The sequence below is a fragment of the Cydia pomonella genome, chromosome 24 (assembly GCF_033807575.1).
Source record: "Cydia pomonella isolate Wapato2018A chromosome 24, ilCydPomo1, whole genome shotgun sequence".
Taxonomy (NCBI): Eukaryota; Metazoa; Arthropoda; class Insecta; order Lepidoptera; family Tortricidae; genus Cydia; species Cydia pomonella.
The window spans coordinates 3,391,070-3,404,500 of record NC_084726.1 but is presented as its reverse complement, the minus strand read 5'-3'; the positions used below and the strand labels follow the sequence as shown (position 1 = coordinate 3,404,500).

The 13,431-nt window shown below is 36.3% G+C and overlaps 1 protein-coding gene across 5 annotated transcripts in view; it reads left to right on the top strand.

The window, feature by feature from the left end:
- LOC133531229 (irregular chiasm C-roughest protein-like) overlaps positions 1–13,431 on the top strand; it is a 129,207-nt gene that overhangs the window by 73,044 nt on the left and 42,732 nt on the right. For all 5 annotated transcript variants that reach the window (XM_061869379.1, XM_061869377.1, XM_061869380.1 and 2 more), the window contains exon 2: positions 10,062–10,243. In XM_061869379.1, coding sequence (XP_061725363.1) covers positions 10,112–10,243 — 132 coding nt within the window. In that variant the 5' untranslated portion in view covers positions 10,062–10,111. The remainder of the gene's footprint in view (positions 1–10,061; positions 10,244–13,431) is intronic.

The following is a 13,431-nucleotide window of genomic DNA, read 5'->3' as shown; positions in this document are numbered from 1 at the left end:
ACATCGGAAACAGATCGAATAACTAAATCTCGAAAGTAGAAGTGATAATGAATATCTCATAATTAGGCGTTATGAATAACCCCCTTTTTTAATAACCCCCTTTTTCAATAGTTGCTTATTGAATCTGTTTTTACAGACATGATAGGGTGTAAATTGGAATGTTAATTTGTCTGTTTACAGCTAAAAGATTTTATTTGTGACCCATTTCATACCTTGACAAATTGACAATAGTATGAGGTCTCTAGCGACTTTCATACGAGTTACGGAAGGTAGAGGCAAGGAACAAAATCTCCTTAGGCAGAATTGTTGCAAAAGTGTCCAGCTGTCAGCTATAAATAATAGTTCCAAATCTCTCCAGAGTAGCGCTAGAGTAGCTAAGAACCTAGGAGTTATTGACGGAGTAAAGTGCGCTGTCTATGATTAGATTTTTTTCTCAAGTATTCTAGGTATTGTAGCGCCGCCTATTTATGGTTTTTGTCGGACAATTTTTGGTATATGGAGTATATGTTCCCTGTCTCTACCTTCCATAATACGAGTATTCTTTGTCACTGGGACAAGGTACGAAATAGGTCACAGATTGAATCTTTTGACTGTAACTATCGATAGGAATCATATTGTATGAATTTCAAAGGCTTTTATATAATTACAATGTGACCATGTTCATAGATATTCCTATTTTTTCAATGTTAGATTGATTTACTTTTCTAATTTTTTAATAATATTGCTGTCATAAACATCTAATCCAAATAATAAAAAAACAATTAAACTTTATTCGTTATTCGCCGGGATTCTAGATAAATATTAAAATATTAGCTTGACGCAAAATTACTTATTTTTGACGCAAAATAATAAATATATGATTAATTATAATAACTTAATCATCAAACTAATCCTTATAGAAAACTAGTTTTTATCCGCGAATTTGTCTGCGTGGAATAATTATTCTAATTGTTAAAAACCATCAAATGTTCGTAGGGCACCAAACTACCTACATACAAAATTTCATGTAAATCGGTTCAGCAGCAAGATAGCAATAAAAAGGGTCTAGCAAGCTAAGCTAAGAAGATTGGCCTCCGCAAGGGATTTGGTTGTAATTTGAGGTGCAGTAGTGGCAGGTCCTAAGAACACTGTATGCGTAATATAAGCCTTCGATCTTCTTTTGTTTCAGACATATCCACGAAAATGTCAAAAAATCAAGGTAATTTTTAAACTGTTATTGCAGCTAAACCAAGCAAGCGAGAGCAACCAAATAAATTCAGAATTAAGGAGCATAAAATGGGGTTCATAATGCATATTTTTACAGACATTCATTTCCTTGAACTTGGATGAAAAAAATCATGTAATTTTTTTCTGCTCCATTTTTTTGCCAATGTTCGCGGAGACACAACTATCAAAAAAATTACGTGATAAGCCACATTTGTTAACTACGTATCCATTTAAAAACATTTTGAAAAATCATGGTGCGTCGTATTAAAAAAAAAACAATTACGAACATAAGTTTACTACATCATATTATATCAATAGAGTAGTACCTACTACCTAGTGGCATATGAGTCTGTAGTATAACATCCTCTTTCGTTCATTATGAAATTATTAATTGACACATTTTCTAGCTATTTTTTTATGCAATTTTAATAATGTCTGAAAGAAGGTGTAAATGTTGTAATATATGTTTACGCAAAACAAATGGAACTAAAAAAGTGATAAAGAACGCTGCAAAAATTGATTGCTTTAGGTATTATTTTTTTTTTTTTAATTTATGCAAATAAGAAAATGTGTAGTTGTAAATGTATGATGTAGTAGTAAACATATCTTCGTAATTGTTTTTTTTTGACCTGACGCACCATGATTTTTCAAAATGTTTTTAAATGGACACGTAGTTAACAATTGTGGCTTATCAAGTAATTTTTTTGATAGTTGTGTCTCCGCGAGAAGTGGCAAAAAAATGGAGCAGAAAAAAATTACATGATTTTTTTCATCCAAGTTCAAGGAAATGAATGTCTGTAAAAATATGCATTATGAACCCCATTTTATGCTCCTTAATTCTGAATTTATTTGGTTGCTCTCGCTTGCTTGGTTTAGCTGCAATAACAGTTTAAAAATTACCTTGATTTTTTGACATTTTCGTGGATAAGTCTGAAACAAAAGAAGATCGAAGGCTGATATTACGCATACAGTGTTCTTAGAACCTGCCACTACTGCACCTCAAATTACAACCAAATCCCTTGCGGGGGCCAATCTTCTTAGCTTAGCTTGCTAGACCCTTTATAACTGTCTCCAAGATGAACTGAAATCATTACCATTTAGTCTATTTAAGCGTAAACTTAAAAGTTGGTTAATACAACAGTGTTTTTATTCAATTGATGAATTTTTTTACTATTTCCGATATGATTAGACACTGATAATTGCAATTAGATTAAGTATGACATTTGTTTTTTTTTTTTGTATAATATTAGATTTATTAGCATAGTTAATAGATGTATGCGTGTTTGTGTTTTTGCATGCCAGTTGCTGGTAAAATATGCATGTGCTTCTTTACTAAGTCCATCTTGTATACCATATTTTATGCAAAATAAAGATATTTTTGATTTTTTGATTTTGATATCAGACACTACAGATAGACTTGATTTCTCATTCATAATATTAGTAGGAATTATCTTCGCCAAAATGACTATGTAAATGGATTATTATAACTTCTCAAAATGTATAGCATAATCCGTAGTAAAGTTCGCTAAAATCAATGTATCAAAACGACGTAAGCGCCAGACGTTTTCTCCTAACATATTCTCTTTTGAAAATTACACTTTGGTCGTAACTTATAGGAAAACCGTGATAATAAATCACATTGCGGGAACCTTATCTAGTTGAGTTAATGTTGAATTTTGCTTAAATCGAGGGTTGGTTATGTTGGTGGTAATAACTGCTGATGTTTATGTAAGTAGAACAGTTACGATTTACGTCTTCTTTTAATGGTTAAATAGTAGACATTAATTAATTTTGGTTTGAGTTTAATAATGTTAGGCTTCATTTACATGGGTCCAGTCATCAAGACTCGAAAACCGGTTAAATTTCCAAACCGTTATCATGTACTTGGCGCAAAACCTTTTAATTTTGGTTACGTTCGTTATACCGTTATTTTAAAACCGGTTTTTAAGAGAACATTTTCATAAAGTTCTTGTCAGATTAACCGGTTTAGAACATTAATACTGGTTTGTTCCTACGCACGAAGTCTTTGTTTACACGGCACACCGCCGGCCGGTCTGCTATCTCGTCGCTCGTCGAATAAACCAGTTTATTTAGCTTATAATACAGTTCTTTAAGCGTACGCGTTCTTATGAAGATCGAAGTAAAACCGAAATAAACCATTCACCGCTATTTAAATTTCCAAACCGTTATCATGTACTTGGCGCAAAACCTTTTAATTCCGGTTTCGCTTTCCGTTTTTTTAAACCGGTTTTTATGAGAACAGTTCTTGACAAATTAACCAGTTTAGAGCAATAAAAACCGGTTTCTTCCTGTGTCGGCCTCTATGTTTACGTGGCACACCACCAGGCCGGTCGGTCGTTTCGTCGCTCGTCAAATAAACCGTTTTTTTAGGTTACAATAAAGTTCGTCAAACGTTCGCGTTCTTATAAAAGTTCGGAGGAAAACCGAAATAAACCGGTATTTACCGGTATTTTATAAACCGGTTCCGAGCCTTGGTCACCTGAAAAAGGTAATATCTTGCACAAAAAACTGTGAAATGCTTTTATTGTGTTAAAAATAAGATTGTGTCCGATTTTAACGATTTCCTAGCCTAGTCAGTAGTAACTCTGCCTTCGAAGGAAGAGGTTCCGATTTCGGTCCGCCTGATGGTAAGAAGTCTCCATAGCCTATATAAGCCTCCAAATCCAGAGGAAGTACATTCGCATTGCCGACCCTAACACTCCGCACCCTCGTTGAGCTTATTTTTTTATTTGTGTTGCTCTTGTGTAAACGAGGCTTTACTCGCTCTTAAAAATGGAAATGTTAAAGATAATTTAAAATCAAATGATGGATATTTAAAACTTATTATGGACTGTTATATTTAATGCCGGATTAATAAGAACTTATAATTAATATAGTGGGCATTTAAAATGAAGTGCGTTTTTTTTACATACCTGTAAAACATTTTTAAATTGGGTCTTAATAATAAATAAATATATAAAATATTAAAGGACATTATTACAAAATTGACTAAGTCCCACAGTAAGCTCAATAAGGCTTGTGTTGAGGGTACTTAGACAACGATATATATAATATATAAATATTTATAAATACTTAAATACATAGAAAACACCCATGACTCAGAAACAAATATCCATGCTCATCACACGAATAAATGGCCTTACCAGGATTTGAACCCTCTACCATCGGCTGTATTGCAATGTCCTCGCTGTATTGCAAGATTAATTCAATTGAATAGTTTATTTTTTATTAAAACCTTTGATTGAAGTCAAAAGAACGCTGTTACGCAGCGGCTTACGTGAGCGAATAACTCGTGATAGCGACGCGTCGCGGCGACCCAACGGTATTCGCGTTCACAACGAGATCGCCCACATAAGTCACTTCCATAGGTATCAAAGGATTGAATTCACCCGCGCCGCTCGCGTTCGCGAGTTATTCGCTCACGTAAGCCGCTGCGTTATCATCACACGCGTGTGAAAGTCACTCATTTTATTAAGGAAATTGACACATCGTCGACTGAGAATACGATTGTGCTATATCTATTTTTGAGAAAATGAGTTTTAAGGGATGGACCTTGTCAGCGATGGCGGAATAGTTTGGACTTTGGACTCCTCATTGAGAGGCTGGCCAGATATAGCACTAAACAAAGACGAGGAAAAAGAGGGAGGTGGCCTTTTCTCAGCAGGGTGACACAATGGGCTCTGAAATGTAATATATTTCAATTCAATTTCAATTCAGTTATTTATCGCGTCGCATTTGGAGAATAGATAACAATGGCGAAAAAGCGAACTGCCTTGGGCCCTTCATATACGGAACGACACAAATGCTCGCCTTCATATGTTACGTGGGTGCCAAACAAGCACGCTGCCCATGTTTGAATATAAAATTAGCAATTTTATTCTTAGTTAAATGTATGTCGATGTTTATAGTGTCTGTTGTTAGCTTATTAAATTATTCATTGCGATTGTCTTATCTGGGGGCCTAGCGGTAAGAGCGTGCGACTTGCAATTTGGTGGTCGCGGGTTCAAACCCCGGCTCGTACATATAAGTTTTTCGGAGCTTATCTACGAAATATCATTTGATATTTACCACTCGCTTTTCGGTGAAGGAAAACATCGTGAGAAAACCAGACTAATCCCAATAAGGCCTAGTTTACCCTCTGGGTTGGAATGTTGGGTGGTCGCTTTCGTAAAAACTAGTGCCTACTAAATCTTGGGATTGGTTGTCAAGCGGACCCCAGGCTCTCCTCCCATGCCAACGCGAGGTAGAAGATTGCGATTGTCATATATTCCATTGTAACTATCTGCGGCGCGCTAAATATTTTGTTACAAGCTTTTATTATTTACTTTCACCTGACCGTTGTCTGTTTGTAATCAAATCTTGCAAGTTAAATTTGATCCACTGCCCGGTTTCCGATTGAGCTGAAAATTTGCATACATATGTAAGTCGGGTGACATTGCAATATTATGGTACCATCGAGCTGATCTGATGACGGAGACAAGAGGTGGACATAGGAACTCTGTGATAAAACAATGCAACCTAATTGTGTTTGGGGTTTTTAGAATTGGCTCGATGAGTATTAGTTGCCTGTGGAAAGAAAAGTACAGTCAGCGATAAAAGCTTGTACCGAAAATGAAATTTTTGTCAAAAACTTATTTCATTATAATTTTCAGACCCTCTCTTAATAAATGTAATGATTGGTTTGAAAAAAAAAAATTGAAAAAGTTGCCGATGTACTTACATTGTTTCTAAGACAAGGGTGGTTACTTTTGCTGTATTACGTATGTTTCCAAATGCTATAATATTTTTTTTGGATTAGTGTGAAAAAAAAAAAGGTTAGTCAGATTAGCCTAGCCTCAAACTAAGCAACTGTACTATGGGTACTAGGTGACGATATATATACATACGTATATAGACAAAAACATACTTATAAAAATAGAAAACACCCATGACTCAGCAACAAATATCTGTGTTCATTTCATCATACAAATAAATGTCCCTTACCGGGCTTTGAACCCGGCGCCATCGGCTTCAAAGGCAGGGGCACTACCCACTAGCCCGAGAGTTGTCGCCATTTCTCCCATAAAGTGTTATTTTATTTATATATCTTATCTTAGAGACGACGGCAAGAGGCCCGACGGCATGACGTTGGTGCCTTGGAAAATGGGACGGCCAGGGATCGGAACCGGTTTTTTGGAAAAACTCTGAAATAAACATATATTTCGGTTTATTTTATACTCCAAATATAGGACTCGGTTGTGTTTTTGGATAACGACTTCGTATTATTAGATTGCCCAATTAGAAATGAAATAATTAACAACGAACGAAAAAATACCGTTTTCGTTCCCATACAAAAAATACCGGTTTCCGATCCCTGGAGACGGCCTCTAATTTGGGATGCCACTTGCGTAGACACCCTCGCGCCGTCCCACCTTCCGGGCACTAGCATTGATGCTGGTCATGCCGCGTCCGCAGCGGAGGACCTCAAACGTCGCAAATACGCAACCCTTGGCAGTAGCTATATTTTTGTGGCGTTTGGGGTCGAAACGCTGGGGTCGTGGGGGCCAAGAGCGCGTCAGCTTTACAAGAATTTAGCGACGCGTCTCATAGTCACCACAGGTGACCAGAAGGCTGGCCAATATTTCGCTCAACGCATAAGCATTGCCATTCAACGTGGCAATGCGGCCAGCCTTCTGGGCACACTTCCCATCAGTAGCGAGCTTGAGGACATATTCTATTTATAAGACTCTTATTTTAAGTTTACTTTTTATCATTAGTTTTAAGTTTATTTATAGCCTATTTTTAATTTAGAGTGTAAAATGTTTCTTATTTAAATTTTATGTTGCTAATAAAAACTCTTTATATATCTTAACGCTTAAAGTTATTTTGTAACTTGCTAGAATAACACTAACAGCATTAAGTTCCGTGTGAACTTAAACAAAACTGCATTATCCTTTAAAGTGATTACAAACAAAAGCAACTGTGGTTTTGTGTAAATGTTTATTATGTTAGAGTTCCGTGCCGGAAAAGTAAAAAAGAATCAATTCTTTATCAGGGTCTATTAGACTTCACACATTTCTTTTAAAAACAGTTACACCTTTTTTTAACATAACAGTAAATATCTTTTTACTTTTCTGCGGGTGAGAAGGACAGTATTGAAGCAGTTTGCATTAAGAAAGAAAAATAATGAATGTCTAGAATAATTATTTATGATACAAGTGCGAAAAATGGGATATTCGTGACGAGTGGCGATAAATTAAAACACGACCGAAGGGTCGACACGAGTTGCGAATTACCTTTTCGCACGTGTACTGTACAGTCAGCATCAGAAGTAACGAATCAAATAACGCTTCATAAGTATCTACCATTCTGTGACAACTTAACAAAAATTGATGTCTTTAATATAGAATAATTAAGACTGTACAAGATGTACTTTTGAATGTGAATTTTAGAAATTTATCTATATTTGGAAAAGTTATCCGGGATGTCAGATACTTTTGGCGCGTTGTTTTATCCGTTACTATTGATGCTGACTGTACAACGTTTTACAGTATATATGACCCTTTAAATTTTCGACATAGTTACATAATGTGCTAATTTACGCACTAGTGCGGAGAAGTAGCACCAATATGTACTGAAAATCATCATTATCATCTAGCCGTTTTTGGCCACAGGGCTGCGGTTTACCGCTGAGAGCATCGCTCTTGTTATAAATAAAAAAATAGGAACGATCTTATTAAGATATACTTAGACTAAGCCCCAAAAAAACCAATACTTGTATCATGGATAGCAGGCGTTAGACAAAAAAAAAATCCTATTAAACATACAAATAAATGTCTTTGCCGGTATTCGAAACCAAGACCTCAAGCTTCAATCGCAGGGTAGCTAACTAGGCTTATAGGCAAAAAAAAAAACAAACAAAAAAATTAAATTAAAACATTAAAACTTAAATGATTGATTATTTAAGAATGCTTTAAATCTCACAAAAAATCACTAGTCAAAATACATGAACATAACAATGGCGTTGATAAAATATCTTATACTGCGGAACCCTTCACACGCAATTTAATCGCATCTAACCATATTAGTACAAAAACATTGCATAAAAACAGTTTACTCTAAATTCCGTTGCCACATGTGTGGGGCCATGTGCTGCTAGCGTTATCTGTGATATTCTAAACGCTGGAAGCGACTTGCGAAATGTTATGACGTTAATCGTGTGTCCTTATCTGTCATTTTACATTTGTATTTATTAAGAAAAGGACAAAAAATACAAAGATTTGCTATGTTTTATGAAGGGAGTTACAATTTATGGAATTTCCAGCGATTGACGAAACTTACGAAATTTACTGCGGCACATTGTTGGTAATTTAAAAAACATTTTCTTAAGTATTTTTTTTTATTGATGCCATTTAATTATGGATATAAATAATGCAAATAGAGAAGCCTGGATTCAATGTGGTTTAGATACTACTGTTGTTACTACTACTACTGTACTAGATGTTAGAAGTTCGATTTCCTAATTTCTATGTACTTGTGTAGACGTATTATCCGTTTGTGATTCTTAAACAAATAAAAATAAATAAAAAAGTACTTGGCATAATAGGTACACCGCCATTTTGAACTTTGTTTCATCAAGTTGTAATAAAATAAATAAATGTATGTTAATATCAGAATAGAGTACTGTTCTATTTAATTCAATGATTGTAAATTTAATTTTTAATGGCATTTTGTAGAAGATGTATAAGTATTGTTCTTACTTATACATCTTCTACAAAATGCCATTAAAAATTAAATGTCGTAAAAAAAAAAATAACGAATTTTTGAGCCACTCCTTTACTCGTAATACCCTTCAACCATTGACATATATATCTAAGAACGGGCCTTACGGGCACTAAGAATTGTGCTAGTTCAGTGGTGTCAATCACGAATTCGAGCCAATCGTGCAGTCTAACGGAACTAGTTGCAACCAATCGCGTTGCGGCGTTAGACTGCACGATTGGCTCGAATTCCTGTGCGTGACACCGCTGTACTGACCCCATTCTTATTGTCCGTAAGGCCCGTCCTTAGATATATATGTCAGTGACTTCAACTCTGTCGCTTGTCAAGTCAGGAGTAAGCTTGGTGTGACCAGTAAGATGACACTTCCATTCATTCCTATCCACGTCACCCGGGCCACGTGTTCTCAAACATTATTCCAACGCCTACTTTTTTATAATTATTTCATGCCCACTCTCGATAATTATCATTCGTGGTCTGTTCCCATGACTTTTTACACTTGTGGCGAAGGAAATGGATAGTTTATATCTTTTTAATTAAGTGCGGTGCGAAATGTTTTGCATGTGTAGTTGAGATGTCACTATTTTATTAATAAACTTTTAGTAAGACCAATTTCATGGAATAGACATGGTAAATACACGTGATGATGACTGATAGTGAAGGTAGGTGTAAAAATAGTTTTTTTTTTTTGTTAGCCTACTTTAGTATCCCACTGCTGGGCAAAGGCGTCCCCTCGTTTCCTCTACTCGACCCTGTTATTGGCATTTTCACACCATTTTGGTTAGAATGCGTTCAAGCCGTCCCGCCATCTTCTTTTCGATCTGCCTGCACCCCGTCCTGCACCGTCTATGGTGTTCCGTGGTTCCACTCAGTAAGCATTTTGGTCTGCCTTTTCGTTTTACAGATATTTTTTACCGTACATACTGTTGATAGGTTTAACATATGCTAGCTTTTGGGTATCGAAGCCAAAAAAAATTGAAGATAAGGGTTCATTTTGTAACAAATATTGATAATATAAGAAACTAAAGTTTGTTCTAAAATGACAAAACTTATTTGTTTTTTTTTCTTTGTTGCAGATATGTCCCAACCACCTCCGTTATAAGCATGTCAAGACCATGTCAATGACATGGCGGCCCTACCAAACCTGTGGACTGGAACTGGGATCGGAAGTTGGCGACCGGAAGTGTTGCTGCTCGTGCTGCTGAGCTGCAGCTATGGGTATCAGGAGCAGAGGTTCGCAAGGGAGCCGCCTGATCAGGTTAGTTAGCATTATTTATTAATAGAACAATCCTGGCGGCGCTCAGTGGCATCCGAGTTGACAGCGATCTGGCTATCATGGCTCGAGGCGAAGCACGCAGCCCAAGATTGAACGATATGGCGGTGCACTGTGGACGCCCTCTGCCCCAGGGGACATAGGACTTTAAATCAAGTAAGTTATTAATACAAGGTAGAAAACCGCAGTTAAAATTTATGTTAGAACACCAATGTGAAAATGATGGAGACAACCAATTATCAACGGCTAGTTAGGTTTTTCTGACGCTTAGTTTATTGGTTTATTAGACCGAAACAAATAAGTTGTAGCTAAATACCAAATTTTTCTCTCTGAATGATAAAAAGTTTTCCACACTTTCAGCGCCCTAGCTCGGAAAAAATCTCTTTATTCCTTAACATCATGTGAAATCAATGGTGCAAAGGTACATTTTCTCTACTATAGACACTAATTACTGAATGTAGGTTTTAGGTTGTTTCATCACGTTAACTGACAAGCTGTACTTTTAAATGATTATGACTAATGATGCATAATTTGGTTGAGACATTTAATGTCTTGGTGATAGTATTTTCTTAAAGATGGCGAGGTAAAATATTTAATTGCAGCAAAGTCTAGCAACAGGACTTCTTTTAAATCCACGATAATTTCGAGATTCCTGTTTTTCAATCTTTAAGAAAAATGGCGCATGTAGTCCCATTTTAAAGGCTAGCATCGCACTTTTACCCCCTGGTCCGAGGTGCCCATGGGCGACGGTGTTTCCTTACGCTTAGGTGATTTGTCTGCTCGCTTACCCCTTATATCATAAAGGAGCAATACTGCCGTTCTTACTTTTACGTCTCAGGTTCGCATAAAACCTTTATATGCATAAAAGTGTTTTTATTCCTTCATTTATAATATAATTAATTGTATACAAATACAATCAGATAAAGCTATATCAATTTCATACTAATTAGTCCCCAAGCAGCACTCTTGAGCCGAACTCATTAATTTCAGTGTTAATTGTGTTATCGATCCGATCATTTGGGATTAAAGTAGGTTTTTACGATTTTTTAATGTTCTGTCAGTTTTATGATCGGTTGTCGACCTTTAATCTGGTTTCACTTCTGTTTTGGTTCCCCTAAGCAATGTTGAATCTAATTTAAGTAGTTATCAGAAATCGTCATCAAAAATCACAAATCGTCATTTTGAGTAAAATTAACTTATTGTTAGATCAACGATAACGATATCAAGATAAAGATTTAGATTTCTTTATTTCACGATAAAAATCACACTATAAAATTTGCATTAAGTAATCTCAACATTTGTTGTTCAGAACAACATCATGATCATCATACATTACATAATAAATAGTACATTGTGCAACCTCCTTGTTGCACTGTAAGTTAGATCATGGAAACGAGGGTGATAATTCCCGACAGGTGTTTCATTTATCGCCATTCCATCTGAATTTCCGCACTTGTATCCTAATTATTATCGTAATTAATTATAATAATAAAAACAATTGAAACTTGGCAAAGTTAGTGGACTTTTCTAACTATTTTTCTTATACTTTAATTATGTCCGTTTTATAGCTATCAAGCCTTCTTGAAAGTAATAACACTAATAACTTGTTTACTCCTTACGCTTCTCTCAACGGATTAATGATTATTTCTTACGACATAATTTCCGTCATAAAAAAGATGGCGGGACGACCTGGACGCTTTTCGCTGCGTCTGGAACGCATGCACAAAACCGTGATGAGTGGCGGAAGACAAGGGAAGCCGTTGGCCAGCAGTGGGACACATGATAGGCTATAAAAAACAACCAATATACGTCCCACTGCTGGGCACAGGTCTCCTCTCATGCGCCAGAGGGCTTGGGCTATAGTCCCCACGCTAGCCTAATGCGGATTGGGGACTTGACATACACCTTTGAATTTCTTCGCAGATGTATGCAGGTATCCTCACGATGTTTTTCCTTTACCGAAAAGCTAGTAGTAAATATCAAATGATATTTCTTTCGAAGTTCCAAAAATTCATTTGTACGAGCCACATTGAAAGTTGGACGTCATATCCACTCAGCCACCACAAAAAAAATATTCGTCATAAAAAAACATAAAATAATAACGACGTATGTCCAGGAGTCAGATTCCGAATATGTGTCGTTTCCAAGCAAAAAGTCCCACTTTGTCGCTTACCATTATTAGGACGGTTCAACAGGTTATTCGTAAAAAATACAAGTAAATCTCGTCCTTATGTTACGCGACCAAGTGGGACCTTTGACTAGACTTCGACACTTATTTTTTTTAATTATGTAACATTTTTAAAGGTTTTGATCTCGTTTTGATGCCAGCTTGACGATCGTCTTGGTGAATGGCACGCATCGCATCTCACGCATGACTCTTAATTTCTTAATTTCACATGCACCAATCAGTGTTAGCGATCTTCAAGGTCGAATCAAAATAAGATCAAAACCGTATCACGTTTCTAAATCGGAATCGGCCTCGAGACCTACAATATGGTAATTATTAATTTACTTGGTCATAAAAGCAGCATCCGTGATTATTACTAAGTAGGAGTTAGCTCGGAGATTTTTAATAGGATTATCGAGTTTATAACTGGTTAAAGTGTAATAACATGGCAATAATATGACTGTTGTCAGGATATAGTCATATAAAACTTTAATAAACGGGCGCTATTTAATTTTAGTTTTACTTAAGATGAACGCCTTTTCATACAAAATGTAGACCTCATTTTCCTCTCTCAACATTAACATTATTGAAAATATTTTGACAAAATTTGTTGTATATCTACCAGAGCTATTCCCCTACGCTTGATATTTTTCGAATTTCAAGAGTCAGGACGATATAAAAATTTGTATGAAAACTGTGATTCCCTCCTAATATTCACAATTAAAATTGTACTTTGCTTAACATACTTACCCAATTGGGTCGCTGACTTTTCTCACTTTGGCCGATCCTGCGCGGATTCACGCCAGCGTTCGCCGACGCCGAGCTCACGGAGATCTGCCTCCACTCTATCCGCCCAACGATATAAAGGATGACCAACACGACGGCGTCCAGTTGGTCGACCCAAGTAAGCCCTTTTGACTGCCCGATCGTCATCCTTTCGAGGTGGCCAAGCCAGCGGAGACTATGTGTTTTGGTCTCACCTATTATATTCGGCTCAGCTGTTACT